Genomic DNA, 20,053 nt, shown 5'->3' with positions numbered 1-20,053 from the left:
ACCGGCGCGGGAGGGCGGGGTCGCGGCGCCGCCAACGCGGCCTCGAGCGGAGGGGGGGGGGCGCCGCCGGCCTTGCCGCCGCGGGTCTTCCGGGAGCCGCATCTCTGCGGACTCGCGGTGTCTTCACATTCCCGGTGGACGAGGTCTAAGGGAAGCAGCGTGGGGCAGAAGGGAAGCTGTGACCCCTGGCCGGCTCCCTCCCCTCCGCACGCCGCCCGCTCTCCCCCCGCGCTGTCTCGCAGATGGTCTCGCCCACTCCGGCCGCAGTCCACGTGGGCGAGGGAGCGCGGCGGCGCCGGCCAGCGCGCGTGAGACGCTGCGGGACTGTCGGCCGGGCCCGGCCGGGCCGGACCAGCTTGGCAGCCACCCCCAAACAAACCGAGAGCGTGGGCCTCGCCACAGGTAAAGCGGAGCCGCGGGAGCACGCGAGGCGCGCTCCCGGTGGGGGTCGGGTCCGGACCCACCCGCGTCCAGGCCGCGACTAGGACCTCCTGGCCCTTGGGTCTCCGCGGCCCAGTCGGGAGCGATTAATTTAGTTTTTGGTTTTGTTTTTGTTTTTTTTTCCCCTAGCCGACGAGACGAAAACGCAACCATGCTTGTTTGTTAGCGCTTTTTGCGAAGGACGCGGAAGGAAGCCTAGAGTATGTCAGCCGGCTTCCTGCGGAAGTTCGCTGTGGGGACTTGTTAGAATGGCCTAGGAGGGGCGTGTGGCATTCACCAGGGGCCCCTGACTGCGGAGCCATCTTCACACCCACCCCTCCCCCCATCTCTTGACTTCACTTACCAGCCTTACAGAGGTAGAAATCTTGAACTCTGGAAAAACAGGACTTAAGTGACCGTTCCTATACCTAGCGAAGGACTAGAGCAAGAACCTAGTATATGATGTTTTAATGGACTTGACAGGTCCTTTAGGACTTTTTTTCTTTAATCTTCCTGATGGAACCGTGTTAGATTTACTGGGACCACTACGCAGGGCTTTTGTGCACGTCTGCAAATGCCTCACCCGCTTTTGAATACTGAGTCGACAAATGATTTAATCATAGTTGCAACTGACTCATTTCCATCCAACAGACTTTGGAGCAATGCAAATCCCTGGGCTAATGGGGAATAGTCCCCTGGGAGGGTGGGTCCGGAGATAGAACCCAGCCCTGCTCTGGTGAACTTCAGAACAATTCATCAATTGTTAAGAGGTATCTAACAGCAGTGAAATGCTGATGTAGGGAGGAGACTGCCCTTGTAAATACAAACAGGATAAACATTAATTGAATGCAGAAAAGTCTTTTAATGAATATGGCAGAATTCAAAAGTTAATTTCCGCTATATGATAGGTAAAGTATTAATTTGAGTGTGGAAAGGCTTCACAGTGAATGTGGGATTTCAGAAGTTTGCTTTGAAGTAGGATGCAATGTCTAGACAAACTTGAAGTCAAAATATTTTAAAGCTGATAGGGACCTTAAGAGTCATATTATTGTATCCATAACCTTTTAAAAAAATTGTTATTTAAAGAATAGTTATTGAACCCCCATCATGGGCCAGTTTGCCCACCACCACAAGAAATAGTCTTGTCAACTAGTACAACTGAGGTCTTCTAAGCTTCCAGTTTGCTCTCTTATGACTTTGTGTAGAGAATGAATGTTACAGGTTTGAGGGAAAACCTGACTGATGTGGCAGGTCATTTCCTATCAGAATTTAACAAAAAGCACCTATCCCACAAGGCCGTTGTGCATATCTATTTCCTTTCTGAAATCATTTCAGAATGACGATGAGACTTTCACTTTTATAAACTCTTTCAGGAGGCTTCCCTAAACTACAGATCTCTGGGAGGAGGTTAGACCTTTAATATCCAGTCTGATTCTGAGCATAAAAGAAGCTGAATTTCAATCTGTAGAAAAACAAATCAAAAAGTTGTATGTTACAACTAATCCAGCAGAATGCATTTATATATGGATATCTAATCAATAATAATAATAATAATAATAGTAATAAGGGGGCGCCTGGGTGGCTCAGGTCATGATCTCAGGATCCTGGGATGGAGCCCCACATCCGGCTCTCTGCTCAGCAGGGAGCCTGCTTCCCACCCCCCCACTGCCTGCCTCTCTGCCTACTTGTGATCTCTGTCTGTCAAATAAATAAATAAAATCTTTAAAAAAAAATGGCTAACATTTGTGGAGGATTTTCCATATGCTGGATTCCATGCTCCGTGTTTTATGGATTATCTTATTTAACATAAAATTATATGCATCAAATCTAATCTTGTAATTAAGCTGTGTAAATATAAAGTTTCTTCATAATCTTGGAGCTTAAAGTATTAACAGCCTTTTCTTATAAAAATCTTTTTAAAAAAACTGCATCTTTGGTCAAAATATTCATATATTCTTTACTGGCTGCTTATGTATTTCTGTGCTAGTTTTGACCTTTTGTTTTTGAAGGCCTTTTCTTTTTCTTTTTTTCTACAGCCAAAAAACAGAATTTGGCAGAATTGGTTTTGTTCAGTTTCCTTTTGAGGAACAGCTTTATCTGAAATAATCAACAGTGTTCAGCCCTGAAGATTAACCAAGAAACAATCTTCCAGATTAACAGTGATAATAATATTTAGGACAGTGATAATTCACTTAGGACAAAGTAGATTTCTTCTTGTTTTTTATTTTGTGAGTAATGCAAGACATAAAATTCATTTGCATAATTCAGTGTCTTGATCAACAGTTTGTTTCTTAAATGTCCTACAAACCAAATTTCAAGAACACTTCATTGCATCACCTTATTTCCTTTAAATATTAAACTAACAGAGATGATTGGGTTCAGCTGTAATTTAAATATTAACAGATTTTTGTTTTAAATGGTTTTCTTATACAATTGGTTTTGCTTTTTTTCTCATTGTAAAGAATCTTTATTTTTCCTGTTCAAAAGTTCCCATCCTTTGGTTTGTAACTGGGATTGCCTTGTTTTTGGCTTTTCCTGTGGTTAAATAACATGGGACTACTCCAATCATCTAAGTCTATTAAACATCTTTGAATTAGAAAAAAAGATTTTCCAGTTTATTATTTTGTTGTTTGAATACAATTCTAAACATTTAAGTCAAATAAGTTTCTCTTTTTTGATGGTTATATATTTCCTTTGTAGGCTACTTTAAGAAAAATGGCTTTGTCAGCCCAACAGATACCCAGATGGTTCAATTCAGTTAAATTGAGTAGCTTCATTATAGCTACACAACTTCGAAAACATTTCCCGAGACCAGGAAAAACACTGTTGCATGGCTTTTCTGCTCAGCCACAGATGTCTTCTGACAATTACTTTCTCCAGTGGGGATTCAAGACGTACAGGACTTCCTCCTTATGGAATAGTTCCCAGTCTACCAACTCAAGTAGGCAAGAGATTGGTTCTGCCCAAGGTACTCTGCTTCCTTCCATGAATGAACAGACACAGAAGACAGAAAACATACCCAGTTTTGATTCTGAGCTGTCTCTAGAAGGTAATTCTGGACTTCTTGAAGAGTCCCTCTTGCCCCACTTTGGTAGTTTGAGCAGGTCAATGGTTGATAGTCTGTTAGCCCATTTCAAGTCGTACTTTGTACCAAGTAAGAAAAAGAACAATGTCCGTTCTATTCATTTACTTACCTGACTGAGAAAAAAAGGTTTGTAGATTACTGTATAAAATACTGTGTTCTAGATATATATGTAATAGTTGTTTTCTAAATACTTCATTATTTAAATTATTTATAAAAAAATTTTTAGGTGGTCATTAGGTTTACTAGGGTATAATTTATCCTAATATGATATTCCTGATTAAGATATAATTTTATCCAAGTAAAATTCGTCAGTTTTGAGTGTACAGCTTATGAATTTTGACAAACACATCTAGTAGTGTAACAGCCTCCACAACTTACAAACCCAAAACAACACAAATAGAGCACCCCAAAAAGCTCCTTTGTCACTTTTTAGTCAATCCTCTCTCCTATGCTTCCTATTCTAGGAATATTCCCATGCAGGGAATATTTTACCGCAATGAGATAATATTAGGTTAAGTAGAATATAAAAGACAGCAGGGCAAGGGGGGCAGGGAGGAAAGACTGGCTCTAAGAAATAAGGAAGGGTAGTGATTAGAAGCAAAAAATAGGACAACAAAAAAAATCATAGTCTTGATTCTTTAGCTCAAGGTAGGTTACAGTTTCCAGTGTCTCCCATACCACGTTTGGTTTAAACAAAACAAAATCTCAGAATCAAGGCCCTGCTAGAGAGGGGCATGTCCACAGCGAAGGACTACAAGTGGTAGAAAGAGAATCATAGAAGTCCTTTTAAAGCGTACTTGAGAATAACTTGGAGGAGAGGGGATTGCATCAAAAGACATTTCAGGATATAATGACTCTAACTCATACAAACAAATCAGGCTGGTAGAATATGTTGTACTTTGGGCCAGTTTAACAGGGTGGGGTAGAATCTATCTCAAAATGTATTTGAAGGTCAGTTGATCTTTTTAGAGTTCTTACCTGTTGATTAAAAGTGAATTAAAGGGAAGGAATTTAGTGTGGGACCTCCTCCTTAACGAACAGAAGAACAGAAATGTACCAACAGATAGATTATCTTGGAGGAACAGTTTCTCTAAACAGTCTTAGCCTTACCTCTCCGAAGGCAGAAAATATGTGAACTTCTCAGACACTTAGTTCTGCGGTGATCCCAGGCCTTAAAAAGAAGCAAACTAGGCAAGAGGTTTAGCATTGGGCATACAGACTGGAGAGCTGACTGCCTGTCTTTCTACATGGCCGGCCTGGAAGCGCTGGACGACCTGCCTCCAGTGTCTCCATTGCAGCTGGTTTCCGAGGAGGAGGCCATTCAGATTATTGCAGACCCGCCACTGCCCCCAGACACGTACACGCTCCGAGACTACGTGGATCATTCCGAGACTCTGCAGAAATTAGTGCTGCTAGGTAAGTCTCAGTAACCTACAAAGACTTCTTGAGGGTATCCCTCATTCGCTTTTTTGCCTTGCTTTGTTCAAATCAGCATTTCTAAACTTTTATCAAGATGAACAGAAGTCAAATAATGTGAAAAGGCTTCTAGTGAAAAATCATACTCTGCTTCATCCTTCCTGAGCTTCATGCTATTCCCCAGAGGGATCTACTTAACTTTTACAGCTCTTTCTGTTTGCAGTTAATCTCTGTTTACGTAACTGTTTACAGTGCTGTTGCTTGGTTCATCAGTTTTAGACATTGGTTGATCCCGTGTATGTACACATACTTTCCCCCTATTCGGTTTGCCCAGTATAGCGATGGTAAAAATTTCTAGACGAATCCTCAGTCAGCGATGATATTAGGACTGTAAATATTGCTTGTTGCTCTCTGGATTGTTTTCCTTCCTGTACAACTTTTCATTTTTCCACAGTTGTTAATAGTTCTTGTTTTTCCTTTGGTTAGTTTTCTTTATTTCTAGGGCCAAATTTTCCCGCATCTTCCAGTAGCCTGTCAGGACAGTGTTTCCTGCAACAAACCCTGTCAGATGAGGAATTCCTTCCTTTTCGCTACCACCTGCCACCCTTCCTCCTGGAGCCCACCGTCCCCCTAATGTAGATGGTTTCTATCTAGGCCTGCTCCATAACTATTTTAGGTTGTTGGCTGGGAGCATGCACTTGGGTCTGGATAGTTGAAGACAGCCAAGGGATCTCACTGTAGACTTTTTACTTCGTCCTGTCCTGTTCAATCCAATACCTCATTGCAGCCATCTGCTTCTCTCATCCCTGGGTCTCGCACATCTCTGACTTCATTTTCCCAGATGATAAACATCCTTTCTCCCAGGGGATTGAGAGGAAGAGGGGAGGTGAGGGATTCTTTCTCAAATTCATCTGCTTCTCTCATTTTCCACTCACGGCTGTACTTTAGGCTCTCATTTTTCACTGGAAGGTTAGGAGTGTCCTAACTTGATAGTCGTTTTATCAGTAGTTTTGCCTTGATGATCTCTCAAATACCAGTTCTCTTTCTAAAATGCCAATCTGACTATGTCAGTGACTTGCTAGAAATCCTTCAAAAGCTTCTCGGGGTGTCAGAGCTCTGCCTAGTCTGGCCCCTGCTTACCTTTTCAGCTCTACTGCTTGCCCCTTCCCTCCTTCAGTGTGGCCAGCTCTGACAACTGGAAGACTTAGTTCAAGTAACTTCTAGAATGTCTTCGGTGACCCTCACAATCACCATGGCTTAGTTCCATTCTAGCACTAATAACAACATTAACAGTTGTCTACTTCCCTGTTCCTGTGCAAGTTACCCAAATGTGCAGGGAATGGCCTTTGTTCTCAAGAAGCTTCAAGTCTTCAGAAGCATCTAAATACACATTTTTAAGAATAGATGGTCTGCAGGAATGAAAGGGAAAGTGAGAAGTGCTACATAAGACATCCAAATAAGTGTTCTGTGGCTTCAGAGAGGAGAGAAAGATGATGCCTGCTACAAAGAGGAGATCCAGTCACTTTCCTTCTGGAACAGCTTTTCCAGCCTTATGATAGGTGCCATGGCAAATACAAGATAAACAGAAGACATGGCCCCTGCCTTTAAGTAAGTTACAGCATACTTAATATGGAATATATGGAATATATAATCTGGAATATATGTTTCAGCCATTCCTTCTTTGTATGTTGATAAGTCAGCAGCACATCTTGGAAGTAACTTAAATGACAGGACCGTGGAGGAGCCTGATTTTCTTGTCAGATAGTGTTTTTGAGGACCCATGTGTCCCGGTGCCTGTCTGCTTCTCAGATCTATTTTCCGCCTTTCCCTGCCTGTTCTCTCTCCCGGGAGGCCAGCCTCCATGCACTAGAGCTCCTTTGCCAGCTGGCTCCTGGGCAGCTTCAGCCAGTGGGAGGCACTTGCGGGAGGAGAGGGAAGGCAGGTGGGAGTTTATTTTTTCCCCTGTTCCCTCCCTGCATTGGGCCCTGTAACTGCCTTGCTCCATGACAACGGCTCCTACCGAGCACCCCTTCTTAATAGCTTGCGGTTCCCTCTGGGTCCGGGTAATACTTTTTGCTCCTTGGCTGTTTAGCACTAGGGGAGCCCTTGTTCACGCTGTCACACCACTGTGTAAAGTCCCTTCATTAAAGTTCTTTTGGTTCGCACTTTCTAGGGCACAATCTGCTGCCTGCCAGACCTTGACGGAAATATGTGTAACCATAACTGAATACAGTGGTAATCATTGTAGTTACTGAAGGGATGAAAGCAACTCGGACGGCGTTCACCCAGAAGTTAGAGGTGTGGATTACTCATTTTTTATATCCCCAGAGCCTAACAGAAGTGCCTGGTCCGTACTGGGAATTCGGGGACTCTTTTTTCAAGTTAAAGAAATCTTGAGTAAGCCCAAGTGATTTGTGCTGGCAGCAGTGTGCTCTCTTGATGAGATTCTGCTCTCCGATAGCTGTTAAAAAGGCTGCTTTTCAGGATTTCTGTTTGAGCGCAGTTGGGGTGTGATGGCTCCTGCGGAGCAGGACACTGCAGCACAGGTCAGCTTAACAGGAAGTGAAATTCCAAGTCCGAATCCTGTGTGTTATTTTTAAAGCACCCCTTCCCACATTTATCACAGAGATTGGGAAATAGTTTCTGTCTGATTTATGTATCTATCCATCGAGGACTATAAGAGAAGGAACGCTCACCTTCTCTACATACCCATACCCATACCTTTTGTTTCCAGAGGTAACCCTATCACCAGTTTGTTGAATAGCTTTCCCTACCTTTTTCTGTGCAAATACACTTATTACAGAAAGCCATGCATGGTTTTTACGTTTGTATGCAGTCAAGCTTACTAATTGACAAAACAGTTCTCTTCTAGTGGTTTTGGAGTTAGTACACATTTAGAGGCTTAACCTTCTGAAATTTTGTTTGAGATATAGAAGGATTTTTTTTTATTTAAGTAAAATTGACGTATGTTACATAGTTTCAGATACACAACATAGTGATTCAATAGTTCTGTACATTACATCATGCTCACCATGATAAGCATAGTAATTAAAACAATTATTTTTTAAATGTATAGCTAGTGGACCTCTTATATTGCAATGAATGTGTATCTTTTCACCATTAATTTGAAATGCCATTATTATTATATGCTAATATTTTATTTTATTCATTTAGTTGATCCTGGATCTGTTTCTGGTCTTCATTCTGTGTCTTTGTGTATCAGTTTTTATAGTCGTAATCATCAGTGCGTGTTTAATATCAAGAAATTTGGGTTTATGGGGCGCCTGGGTGGCTCAATGGGTTAAAGCCTCTGCCTTCGGCTCAGGTTGTGATCCTAGGGTCCTAGGATCGAGCCCCATGTTGGGCTCTCTGCCTAGCAGGGAGCCTGTTTGCTCCTCTCTCTCTGCCTGCCTCTCTGCCTACTTGTGATCTCTGTCTGTCCAATAAGTAAATAAAATCATAAAAAAAAAAAGGAATTTGGGTTTAGAATTATGGTTTGATTGTTTTGATAATAATAGATGGATATAGTAATGTAAGAAATTATAATTTACTTTTCTCGTTGTGTATACCATTAAAGAAAGAATGTTTTTATTTAATTGCTTTTATACTGAAGACTTGAAAGCTGCATCTGGAAATCAGTTTGAGAGTTATTTTTCACCTGAAGAAATATTTTTAGGAATATAAAATTTAGGTCTAACCTTTAGGTATTAGGTATCTTCAAATGTTTACTCTAAAGGTAAAGAATATGCCTTTCCTGTTCATGGTTATTTTTTTAATCAGATGAAAGGGGGAAAAGTGAGAGAATAAAACACTCAGTTTTGGGGCACCTGGGTGGCTCAGTTGGTTAAGCAACTGCCTTCGGTTCAGGTCATGAACCTTGCGTTGCAGGATCAAGTCCCGCATCAGGCTTCCTGCTTGGCAGGGAGTCTGCTTCTCCCCTTGACCTCTCCCTTCTCATGCTCACTTTCTCATTCTCTCTCAAATAAATAAATAAAATATATATTTTTTAAAAATGCTAAGTTTTAATGAATTTTGAATTACAGGTTACTTTGATTCCCTGCCTAATTAACATTGCCATCTAATTATATCCATAACCAGAGAATACTTTAACAACTTGCTTTCTCCCTCTTTCTTTCTCCTGTGCCTTGTCTCACTTACTTAGACTTCCTAAGATTACAAGACTATCTGAAGGTCAAATTTCTATACTTTCTGCTTTGTTTTCTATCTGAGGGCTGTGTAGGCTCACCTGTTCTCACACACACATTTCTTGAGGTCCTTCAAGGTACTTGTCTCCACGTTGAAAACCTGGAGATTACAATGAGTGAGACATAGGGTTATTTTTATTTCCCCACCAGAGGAGATCTAAACACATTTTGAAAATAATGCTTATAACTAAGGAAATGACAAACGTCAAAGAAAGTAACAATTTATTTAAAGGGTTTTTTTTTTTACACTGTAGAATTACCCGTTAAGCAATTACTGTGGAGATTCCTTGGAGCTCATAAGCATCCTTCAAACAATATTCAAGAAACCATAGATAAAAATGATGATCCTAGCTAGATCAGTATGACTTGGTGAATTTGTTTTGGGCAGAAGTTTAGCCCCAAATGAACTGTTTTCCTCTATATGTGACTTTGACAGAAGTACTTCGTTTTCATTTTAATTTAATTTTATTTCTGCAACTAGTTTAGTTTAAATAAATTTAGAAGTTTCTGTTGGCCTATCTCAGTTCTCTTTTGGACAGGTTGTTGATCTTCACCAGTAATTCCTTGTATTTTTATGTATGAAGTTTAATGAGCTATCTAAACAGTTATCTTCAAGCACTATTTGTAATTTATTATAGGAGTGGATCTCTCAAAGATAGAAAAACATCCTGATGCAGCCAACCTCCTACTGAGACTGGATTTTGAAAAAGACATTAAGCAAATACTTATGTTTCTTAAGGATTTGGGTATAGAGGATAACCAGCTGGGAACATACCTGACTAAAAACTATGCTATTTTCTCTGAAGACCTTGAAAATCTCAAGACCAGGTAGGACTTTTACAGTGGTTTCCATATAACCCAAGAAGTGGTTATGAAGGAAACGTATGTGTAAGATATTTTTAAGTCTTAGCTGCATAAGAATCTGCTAATAATATGAAAGTTTGTTGTTATTGTCATGGACTTTCTTTGATCAGGATTAAGTATCTATAACAGTTCTTTTATTTGACTTCTCATTTTATGTGTTCAACTTACTGCTGAGTCAATACTTACAGGGTTCTCTTCAGAAACTGGAATAAAAAATTTTTTCATCCATTAACAAATGGCTAGATTACTGAGAGTATACTTAGAGTTATGAAAACCTGAACTTTTGTGGGTTGTTTTAATTTCTGGGTAATTTTTGATGGTAGACATCTGACATCCTCTTGGCTCATTACTCTGTAATTTGCTTAATCATTTCCACAAGTTGGCTATTTTGGTTGTTCCTTTTTTTTCTTCTTTAAAAAGTACTTTGATAAATATCTTTGTACTTAATTCAGCATTCAAATAATTTATTAAATCTGTGAGAATCAATACAGTGAGATGAGATAGTATTGATCTGTGACATAAGACTCCTGCTAGGCATTGAGAACACCAAAGAGAACAAGACAGAGCCCCTGTCCCTAAGTTCACCTTTTGAATTTATCATCCTCCCTACTTCTCACCTCTATTCCCAGACGGACTGAATGGGAGCACGGTTCACCTTGTTGACCAAATCAGAAATGTTGGTAGTAACTTTGGCTTCTCTTCTTTTAGTATCCACAGCTAATAAATCACCTATCATTTTTTTTTAATTTCTCAAATAGTCAATACATTTCTCTTAATCTTCACTGTGAAAATCACCTTGGGTCCCCATTTCACAAGAAGATGGCTTTAATAGTTTCCTAACTGGTCTGCCTCTAGTCTTCACCCCCCAGATTATTCTTACACTGATGGTGAGCCTTACTGCATATCAGAGAACTTTACAGTTTCTTGAACAACATCAGAACCCAATGCCTTGTATGAATTAGTGAAAAAAAATACTAAATGAGAAACTGATTCCTTGTGTTGGAACATTTTAAACTCCTGTATATGCAAGGCACTGAGCTAGACTTGAACCACAAAAGATAGATACGCACACCCTCTCTCTTTATGGGACTTACCTTCTGGTATAATATAGACAGACTATTACAGGGAACAGAATGAATGATTCCAGGGAACTCAGTCTGTCATATCCAGCTCTGCTTCTTCTATCTAGAACACTGATCCCTTTCCATTCAAAAACGAGTTTGCTCTATTGTTCAAGATTTATTCAAAGGAAGTGTGCATACCAGGAGGTGGGGGATTATTGGGAGCCATTTCAGAGACTACTCTGCTAATATTGTTTTTAATTGAAGTATAGTTGACATGCAATGCTACATTAGTTCCAGGTGTACAAAGGAGTGACTGAGCAATTCTGTGCAAGGCTATCTGTTATGCTACGCTCATCACAAGTGTAGTACCATCTGTCACCATACAGCACTATTTCAGTACCATTGACTACTTCAGTACTACTATTAATATCCCCATTTTCCAGGGGAGGCACAGAAAGGCTTAATAATTTGCCCAAGATGACGTGGATGGTATACATGACGGAGCTGGGATTCTGGCCCAGTTAGTCTAACTGCAGAGTTTGGGGTACTGCACCACGCTGTCTCCCTACTCTTAATTCTGTAAAGGAAACCGAAGTTGAAGGGAAGCTGAAGTTACTTGCTCCAGATCACACATAGCCTCCTAACAACAAAAGGATATTCCCTCATAGACAGCATAGTCTAATGGTTCCTAAGCCTGGCTGACTCAAACTCTGGAACATTATTTTAATTGCTTACAATTTTTTAATAGATTTATTCACATACAGCAAAAGACAAGCTTCTACTGTAAGAGGCAAGAGTATTCTAATTTTAATTGAATTTAGCTGTTCTTCTGGTATGCACAGTAGTCTTATTTTCTAGGATTTCTATAATAGCATTAATTTCATAAACTTGTTTTCCTTTGAATGAAGAAAATTTCAAATGTATAAAAAAGTTACTTGGTTCTTTGTAAGGATATTCAAAAGGATAATCAGCATTTAATTATTTAAAAATTTTTTGACTGAGCCTTATATCTTAATTTTTTATTAGAAAAATTATGACAGGGGCACCTGGGTGGCTCAGTCGTAAACTATCTGTCTTTGGCTCAGGTCATGATCCCAGGGTCTTGGAATCGAGCCCCACATCAGGCTCCCTGCTCCGTGGGAAAGCCTGCCTCTCCCTCTCCCACTCCCCCTACTTATGTTCCCTCTCTTGCTGTCTCTCTTTCTCAGTCAAAAAAATAAAATCTTAAAAAAAAAAAATTATCAGAAGGTAGCAACAGTTTTGACAAAGTTTTAGTCAAATATTGATTTTTGCTGTGACCCAAAAAAAGGGTCGGGGGAGAAAAAGTAATCCTCTTTCCCTCCTACTTATTCCTATCCCTCATCAACTTTCTGAGACCATCTGTGGAGGCAGCAACTATGATCAGGTTTTTTGTTTGACCTAAGAATGTTCTATCATATGCAAGCATGTGTGTATATGTGTGTACAAATACAAATGAACACATGTACATACAACTTGGTAACATTTATACATACTATTCTGCTCTCCACTTTCTTAACTTAACTGTATATGAGAGATAGTTTTGTACTAGGACTTCTTGTTTTTAATGCTTGTTTAGTCCATACTGTGGATTGTCCAGTCCCTCATGACAAACATGCTGGGGTGTTTCCAGTCACTACTATCATAATGAGGCTGCAGTGACTCTCCGTGTGTGTGTGTGTGTGTGTGTGTGTGTGTGTGAAAATGATATACATATATTTATCATTTATATCCCATATACTGCTATGTATCTGTAGGACAGATTTCTAGGAGTGACATTGCTAGGTGAAAGGGTATGAGCATTTACAATCTTAATAGATACCGACAAGTTGTCCTTTGTAAGGTTGTTTTCCAGTTTAGGCTCCCACCAGCATCGTACAGAAGTGCCAGTTTCTCTATTGCCCTCACTAATACAGAGTCATCAGAATTTATGGTTTCAGTTCATTTTATAGATTAAAAACAGTGCCTTAAAAGCCAACCGAACAAATAAACAAAAACATAATGACTCAGTGTTGTTTCAGAAATAACATTTGGAGGGTCTTTTGCAATGCTGAATTTCTATATACATTGCCTTTTCTATAAATCTCCTTTGCCATTTTAAAATTAAAGTCTTTTTCTTTCTTTTGTAAGCATTCTTATATATTTTAACAAAATTAGTTATTTCTCTGTGACATGTTATAAATACTCAACACTTGTTCTGACTTTGTCAGTGGTTGGAGGGGGTTGCCTTGCATTTTAAATTTTTATATAGTTTAATTTATTGGTCTTTTCTCTCATATCCTCTAAGGGAGTCCCTTAAAGGAATAGTAGTCACTTATAAAATATAAGCTCTGGTGGTACATGGTATAGAAATATCATAGGCCTTCAGTGTAGGCATGCCTGAGTTCACATCTCAGCTTGGTCGTTAATTAGCTAGTGGCCTAAGAGGAATTACTTAACTTCTTTGAATCTGTATTTTTTTCATATACAATGTGGAAAATTTACCTGGTTCACAGGTTATTGTTTTTGTTTTTCTGGTAAGAATTAAGACAATGTACTTGTATATTTTAGGTATTTAATAAAACTGCCTTTTACTATGTGTATAGGTTTTAAAAACCAATAATGATATTTCATAGTCAAACTTTCTATTTTACTACCTTATTTTGGTTCCCAGAAACTTAGCAGGAAATTTCTCTGTTGTTAACAAAAGGCGTATTGAAAATCATAGTAAAAATTATTGACAAATATACATACTCAGTAAATTTGCTAAGCTAAAACATTCCCCTCTCCATTTCAGCCACGTGTGAGGGTTTTTATAAAAAGAGTTTGGAATCTCTTATTTCCTAATTTGTGGATTTTTTTGTTCTAAGCAAAAAATTCTTAAACGGAAGCTATTGGTTTTTTTCTACAAAGTAATAAGTCAGATTAACTGAAAAGAGAACCTGTTAGTAGATTTCAGAATTATTTGGTTTCTAAGTAGAAAAGGGAACCATTCTAGAGTTGGTTGGGTGCTTGTTTTGCTTTAACCATATTTGGACCATTACTATAGAATGTTTTTATTTATCCTTTTTTTTTGTTACTTTGGAAAGTAGCATGACTTTAGTAAATGTTAATCATACGTACATGTACTTTTTGTTTATTTCTCTAGAGTGGCTTATCTGCAGTCAAAAAATTTCAGTAAGGCACATATCGCACAGATGGTCAGAAATGCGCCATTTTTGCTGAGTTTTTCAGTGGAGAGATTGGATAACAGATTGGGATTTTTTCAGAAAGAACTTGAACTTAGCGTGAAGAAGGTAAAGAAAACAGGAGAATTTATATTTTCCCATGTGCGCTCCATTTAGTAACTTAAATCTCACGTTTCTCACAGATCCCTGGCCCAAATGAATTCTACAAATGCTTGGTGTTTTTGTATAAGAATGAATTACCCTACTAGGTTAAATATATAACTGTATCATTTTATAATATTCCATCAAGTTAGTGCCTTAAGTTTTGTTTTCAGTATTTGTTTTTTTCTCAAACAGTTTTAAGTTTATGTATTTTCAGGGTTCCTGAATTCCTGAATTCTTTCTGAATTGCTCATATTTTGAGTTTTAGATTTGTGTTCCTAATAATGGCTTATTTTCCCAAACTAGTTGAATGTGCATGTATAGTAATCATGATTTTTTTTTAAATAACTATAGACTAGAGACCTGGTAGTTCGTCTCCCAAGGCTACTAACTGGAAGTCTGGAGCCTGTGAAAGAAAACATGAAGGTAGGTCAACTTTAAGATTTTCAGAAATCCGCTTTCTTTAAGTGCTTAAGAGGATAGATTTTGCTTCTGTCTTCTTAAAGAACACTAGATTGTGAAAGAAATTATTTCTGGAAAGATGGACCTAGGAAATAAATAAATATCAAGCAAGCAGTTTATTTTAGTTAGTATGTTCACATGTTGAGCAGGTATTGGGTGCGGAAATCACCTTGTAGACACTGATACCAATAATCCTGGAGTAATGCATTAGGTATCCGGGTGATGTCTGGGAACTACGTCTGTTACCCAGTGTGAGATCCTGGCTTTATGTCACCTCGGTGGGAGAGGAGATTTAGAGGCTGGATCCAGAAGACCTGCAAAGAAGACTAGTGGCCAGCACATTGCTCTCCTTAGAACTGTGCCCACTGCCCGTTCTAGTTCCCTCACAGGATGTACCAGACACTTGTTACTGTCCTTCCTCCAAGAGAATAGTATTAGGCCAAAGGCAGCTGACTAGTTAGTATACAAAGCTGTAGTGGTATTTGAAATTATGATAGAAGGCCTGTTTTTCTGAGGTGCTTGAAGTATTTCATGTCCAGTTGTCCGTCTGGCCCTGCACTGTGCTCTCATGGGTCTTACCATCCAGCGGGGGCACAGCGTGCGGAGTGGGGAAAGCAGTGGATTGGTAGGGGAGCAGAGGACCTAACTACATATATGGGTGTTTAGTTTTACCATCTCTGTCTGGAATGTTGACATGTTTTTCCAGATAACATGTATGTGAGTGTTCTGGGGAGCAGAGGCTCAAAAAAACGTGCTGACAGTCTTAACTGCTGGTCTGTGGTATAGGGCCCATACAGATAGCCCGACCAGGACTTCCACATCCACCATCATTCTGTTTCATCGTTATGGTAGGGCCTTTTGGTGATCTTCATGATGATCACCATGCTATGAGGGTTCATCTCAGGAAAGGGGCTTGAAATTCAGGTTACCTCAGAAGCACTGGGGTGCCCATGGGACCCTTGAGGGCACTGGCATAGCTCTTTCCAAATTTTAAAGTCCTCATTCCAGTTTTGAAAGAATCAGTGTGTTCTCTGGCATATTGCCAAAATAACTGTTTCCGTTTGTGATTCAAGTAACTCTACCTTCTTATAGGTTTATCGTCTTGAACTAGGTTTTAAACGTAATGAAATCCAACATATGATCACCAAAGTCCCAAAGATGTTGACTGCAAATAAAAGGAAACTGACCGAGACTTTTGACTATGTGCACAATGTGATGAGCATTCCCCATCACCTCATTGTCCGCTTCCCACAGGTAACAGGTGCACGGCTCTCTCTGGGAGCTCTCATTGCCCTTCATCCAGAACTGCTCTCTGTGGGCATTGTGCTGTTCCACTGAGAAGATGACTTGCTGTTTGGGAAGGAACTGGACCAAAGATAGTCTGGTTCTGAGGCTGACAGTTGTAATAAGGTTGTATTTCTTTTGCCCGTCTTTTAAATCAAGAACACATCTAGCAGAAGCTGTTTGTTGAGGGATCACTTGTGAAAAGTTCACAACTTCTAGGGCACACATGTACATCTCCGTCGGAGACACAATTGACGAGTCTGTTGCCCGATAGTTGTTACCTACTGCTCATCCTGCCTAACATATTCCCAATTGTGTTTTTCTCCATTTAAATTGGAAATACATCACTTCCCTTAAAGGTCCTTTCAATTCTATTTGTACTTTTTAGTCACAGTCTATGTATATGCCAGTCTATCTATATCCATCAGTTAGGGCTGCCTGGGTGGCTCAGTTGGTTAAAGTGTCTGACTCTTGGTTTTTGGCTCAAGTCATCATCTCATGAGTCCTGAGAGTGACCCCACTGGGCTCTGCAGTCAGCAGGGTGTTTGCTTGGGCTTCTCTCCTTCTGTCCTGCCCCCCCCATCACAGTCCTCTTACTGTCTCTCAAATTAATAAATAAATCTTTTAAAATAAATAAATAAAACCACGAGTTAATGAGCCATATTGTAATGATCTCCTACAAAGGCATGAAACAGTTTGTTTGCCACTGTGCCAAGCCACATTTATATTTTACAAGCTCATCAGACTTTGCTCTTCTTTAGCAAGTGACATTATCCGCTTGTTCACAATATGTTAATTCTTTGAAAGCAGAGATCCTGTCTGATTTATACACTGCTGGATTTTCAGTGCCTAGAGCTATACTGGGATATTTAGTAGATATTTGCTGAACAAATGAATGATTGAATTTCATCAAAGTCATCCTTTTTTTCCTGTTTGCCATGTGAATAGACATTCCATATTCATATTCATATACTGGATAAATGAAAGATTGAATTTCATTAGAGTGATCCCCCTACTCTGTTTGCTACATGTGTTCTTGATACATGATAGGCAAAAGAAATACAACTTTAATATAACTCAGAACTAGATTGAATTTGGTACAGTTCCTTCATAAATAGCAATGTTTATTTACCTATCATACTTCACTATGAATAGGCCCTTAACAGAGAGTTTTTCTGTTTCATTAAATGTATATGTATTCATTATTAAAAGTGCAGTGGTACAGATGTGGCTTTTTGGAACAATTGTAAAGTAAGTGGTCTTCAACTAAAAAGCAGGAACAATTAGTTTTCCCCTGGGCTGTTGGATAATTCAGTGACAGAGCATAATAAAATAATCTGGTTTGGGGATACAAAAATCAATCAGACATGGTATGTATTCTTGTGGAATTTGTAATCTAGTGTGGGAGACAAGTTTCTAAAATGTAGTTGATTTACATAATGTTAGAGTCTTAACCAGGTAGACTTAAGTCTAAGTCTACCTTAATCTAGACTTAGATAAGTCTTAACCTTACAAGAGCTTATTAATTTAATTTAGAAGAGGTAGGAAAAAATCATAGAAATAATGGAAGCTACTAAGTGATCACTGTGTACTAGCCCTGCCTTTACTGCTTTACTTGTATTAATTCATTTAATCCTGACAACCACCATATGAGATGGGTACTATTATTATCCTGATTTTACAAGTGAAGAAAACATAAAAGGATTGTCCAAAGGTTACCCAGGTAACAAGAGACAAAGCCAAGATTAGAACTCTTGTCAGTTGAGTTTAAAAATCCATGCTCTTAACAAGGATACGCTACCACTCTAAGAACCGACATTTGAGTGGTCAGTAGAATGAGTGGGGTCTCAAAGATGGACAGAAACTTTCTGAATAGAGGAAACTATAAACTTGACCAGATGGAGCAAAATCATTTCTTTAAAACACACAGACTCTTAGGCACCCAAACCCTTGCTTCTGGAAAGCCCAGTTATAGAACTGGGACCTCCTTATTGGGATTCTCAGACTTGTAGGGGTCTGGCTAATATTATTTTTAAAAAACTAATGGAAAAATACATTAACTGACAGGATTGTGGGGCAACTGATAGACTTTAAATTTTTGGCTGGTGCTTCAAAAACTTAGTGGTATGAAATGAATTTTCTCTTGCAAATAAAAATTCTGGTTGGCCTGTTTCTAACTCCTTTTAAAAGTTGCTGCCACTCACACTACCCTTAGGAGTTTTAACCACAAGATGGATAAGACATGCTTTCCCTAGTGGCTCCCCTAGGGGCCTGCCCTTGTTCATTTCATTCTGAAATGAATGTCAGAGGGAGCAGGTGGGAATTTTACCAAAATAAGGAAGCTTCACAGATTGTGAAATCTTGCAAACTTTTCCGTGCCGATAGACCTTGATTTCTAACTTTGGTTATCAAACTCGGCAGTCATTAGAATCACCTGGAGAACCTGTGGGCCCCATTCAGAATTTCTGATTAAGTATTTTGGGGGCAGGGCTTGAGGATTTGCTATCTTAATTTCTCCTCCATCTGGATTAGCCAATGTTCTTTGCCTACAATATAGCCCTTAATTACTTTATAATTGTTCTGTTAGTTCTTTTTAATCATAGTTTCTTAGCAGAAGCTTTATCATAGTTACAGAGCATATAGTCAATGCTTTATAATTGTTAAGTAATTAAAATTTTTAGCCAAATAAACATTTTAATAGTTCATCTTTCAGTGCATAATTTTTTGTTAAAAACTTTTTTTTCTTTTTTAGGTATTTAATACAAGGTTGTTTAAAGTCAAAGAAAGGCATTTGTTCCTTACCTATTTAGGAAGAGCACAATATGATCCAGTAAAACCTAACTACATCTCTTTGGACAAGTTAGTGTCTGTACCTGATGAGATATTTTGTGAAGAGATTGCCAAAGCCTCAGTACAAGACTTTGAAAAATTCTTAAAAACTCTTTAGTTTTTGATGATGTAAAGCTATAATAATGTAAAATGAATGTATATATGAATGAGTGATACATATTTTTAAATAAATGCCTCAGGCCTCCACTGATCCTGGAAAAAAAATTTCTTAATATTGTGTATTTGGGCACACTTGTGGCACATCTTTCTAACAAGTTCCTAGTGACTTAATTTTTCTTCAACTTGACCATTTCCTTCCTTCTCAAGGAGGACAAAACAAACCACAGCAAGTGAGAGAAGGAGTCACTTTCCTATGGGTGGGCATACTGTCCTACTGGTGAGGATGAGGACAGAGGTTTCCCTCTGTAGTTGTAGGCCTTCTAAAGTGGTTTCATCACAAGACCTCTTTATTTGCTTTGAAAGCTTACTAGAGTTTCTGGAGCATGCTGTTTTATTATTTACTTAATAGTTACTATCCATGTAGATCATGCTACAAAATGCATTCCATTTTGGATGATCTGTATCTGTATCTTCCTGAGTATAGATACTCAGAGTTGCTCACAGTTGGCTGCTGAGAACTGGGAAAAGAAGAGGGTTTGGGGGGACAGGGGGGCGGGCAGTAGTGTGAAGATAAGGGCAATGAGATATAGCAAAAGGTCATAACAAACCTCTGACTTATTGCCAGTATGCAAAGATATACAGCATGAACTGATACAGACTTGTAATCCTGGGCCAATAATTTAACCTCTGGGTCAGATCCTTGTTTGTAAAACAAGGCGTTGTGACTTAAGCTATCTGCCTTGGGATCACAAGCTTGGGTGGGTAATTAACAGTGGTGGCTTCCAGTGAACCACCCCAGTGTTTGTACTCCTTGTCCCCTTCCACACTGACTCTGGGCCAATGGGATCTGGTCCCTGAAACATCAAGTAGAGGCTAGATACGTTCTGCAATATTGGGACTTGTCCTCTTGAAACATTTGCTGTCAGAACCCTGAGCCACTATGCAGAGAGGTCGGGTGACCCTGGGAGAAGTGATGTG

At 39.3% G+C, this 20,053-nt stretch overlaps 1 protein-coding gene across 1 annotated transcript; it reads left to right on the top strand.

Moving 5' to 3' along the window:
• The first annotated feature begins 45 nt into the window (after positions 1-45).
• On the top strand, positions 46-19,160 carry MTERF3 (mitochondrial transcription termination factor 3). The gene is made up of 8 exons (XM_059394901.1): positions 46-402; positions 3,121-3,469; positions 4,769-4,921; positions 9,765-9,954; positions 14,200-14,347; positions 14,735-14,806; positions 15,935-16,096; positions 18,879-19,160. The coding sequence occupies exons 2-8, from the start codon at positions 3,136-3,138 to the stop codon at positions 19,071-19,073; spliced, it is 1,254 nt and encodes a 417-aa protein (XP_059250884.1). The 5' UTR covers positions 46-402; positions 3,121-3,135; the 3' UTR covers positions 19,074-19,160.
• The last annotated feature ends 893 nt before the right edge of the window (positions 19,161-20,053 follow it).

This window comes from Mustela nigripes, chromosome 3 (genome assembly GCF_022355385.1).
Source record: "Mustela nigripes isolate SB6536 chromosome 3, MUSNIG.SB6536, whole genome shotgun sequence".
NCBI lineage: Eukaryota > Metazoa > Chordata > Mammalia > Carnivora > Mustelidae > Mustela > Mustela nigripes.
Note: the sequence above shows the minus strand (reverse complement) of the source record. Positions and strands in the feature narration are given on the sequence as shown.

Coding starts and splice junctions, on each gene's coding strand:
- MTERF3 (XM_059394901.1), top strand. CDS start 3,136: ATGGCTTTGTCAGCCCAACAGATACCCAGATGGTTCAATTCAGTTAAA. Junction 4,922..9,764: donor GCAGAAATTAGTGCTGCTAG/GTAAGTCTCAGT, acceptor AATTTATTATAG/GAGTGGATCTCTCAAAGATA. Junction 16,097..18,878: donor TCATTGTCCGCTTCCCACAG/GTAACAGGTGCA, acceptor TTTCTTTTTTAG/GTATTTAATACAAGGTTGTT.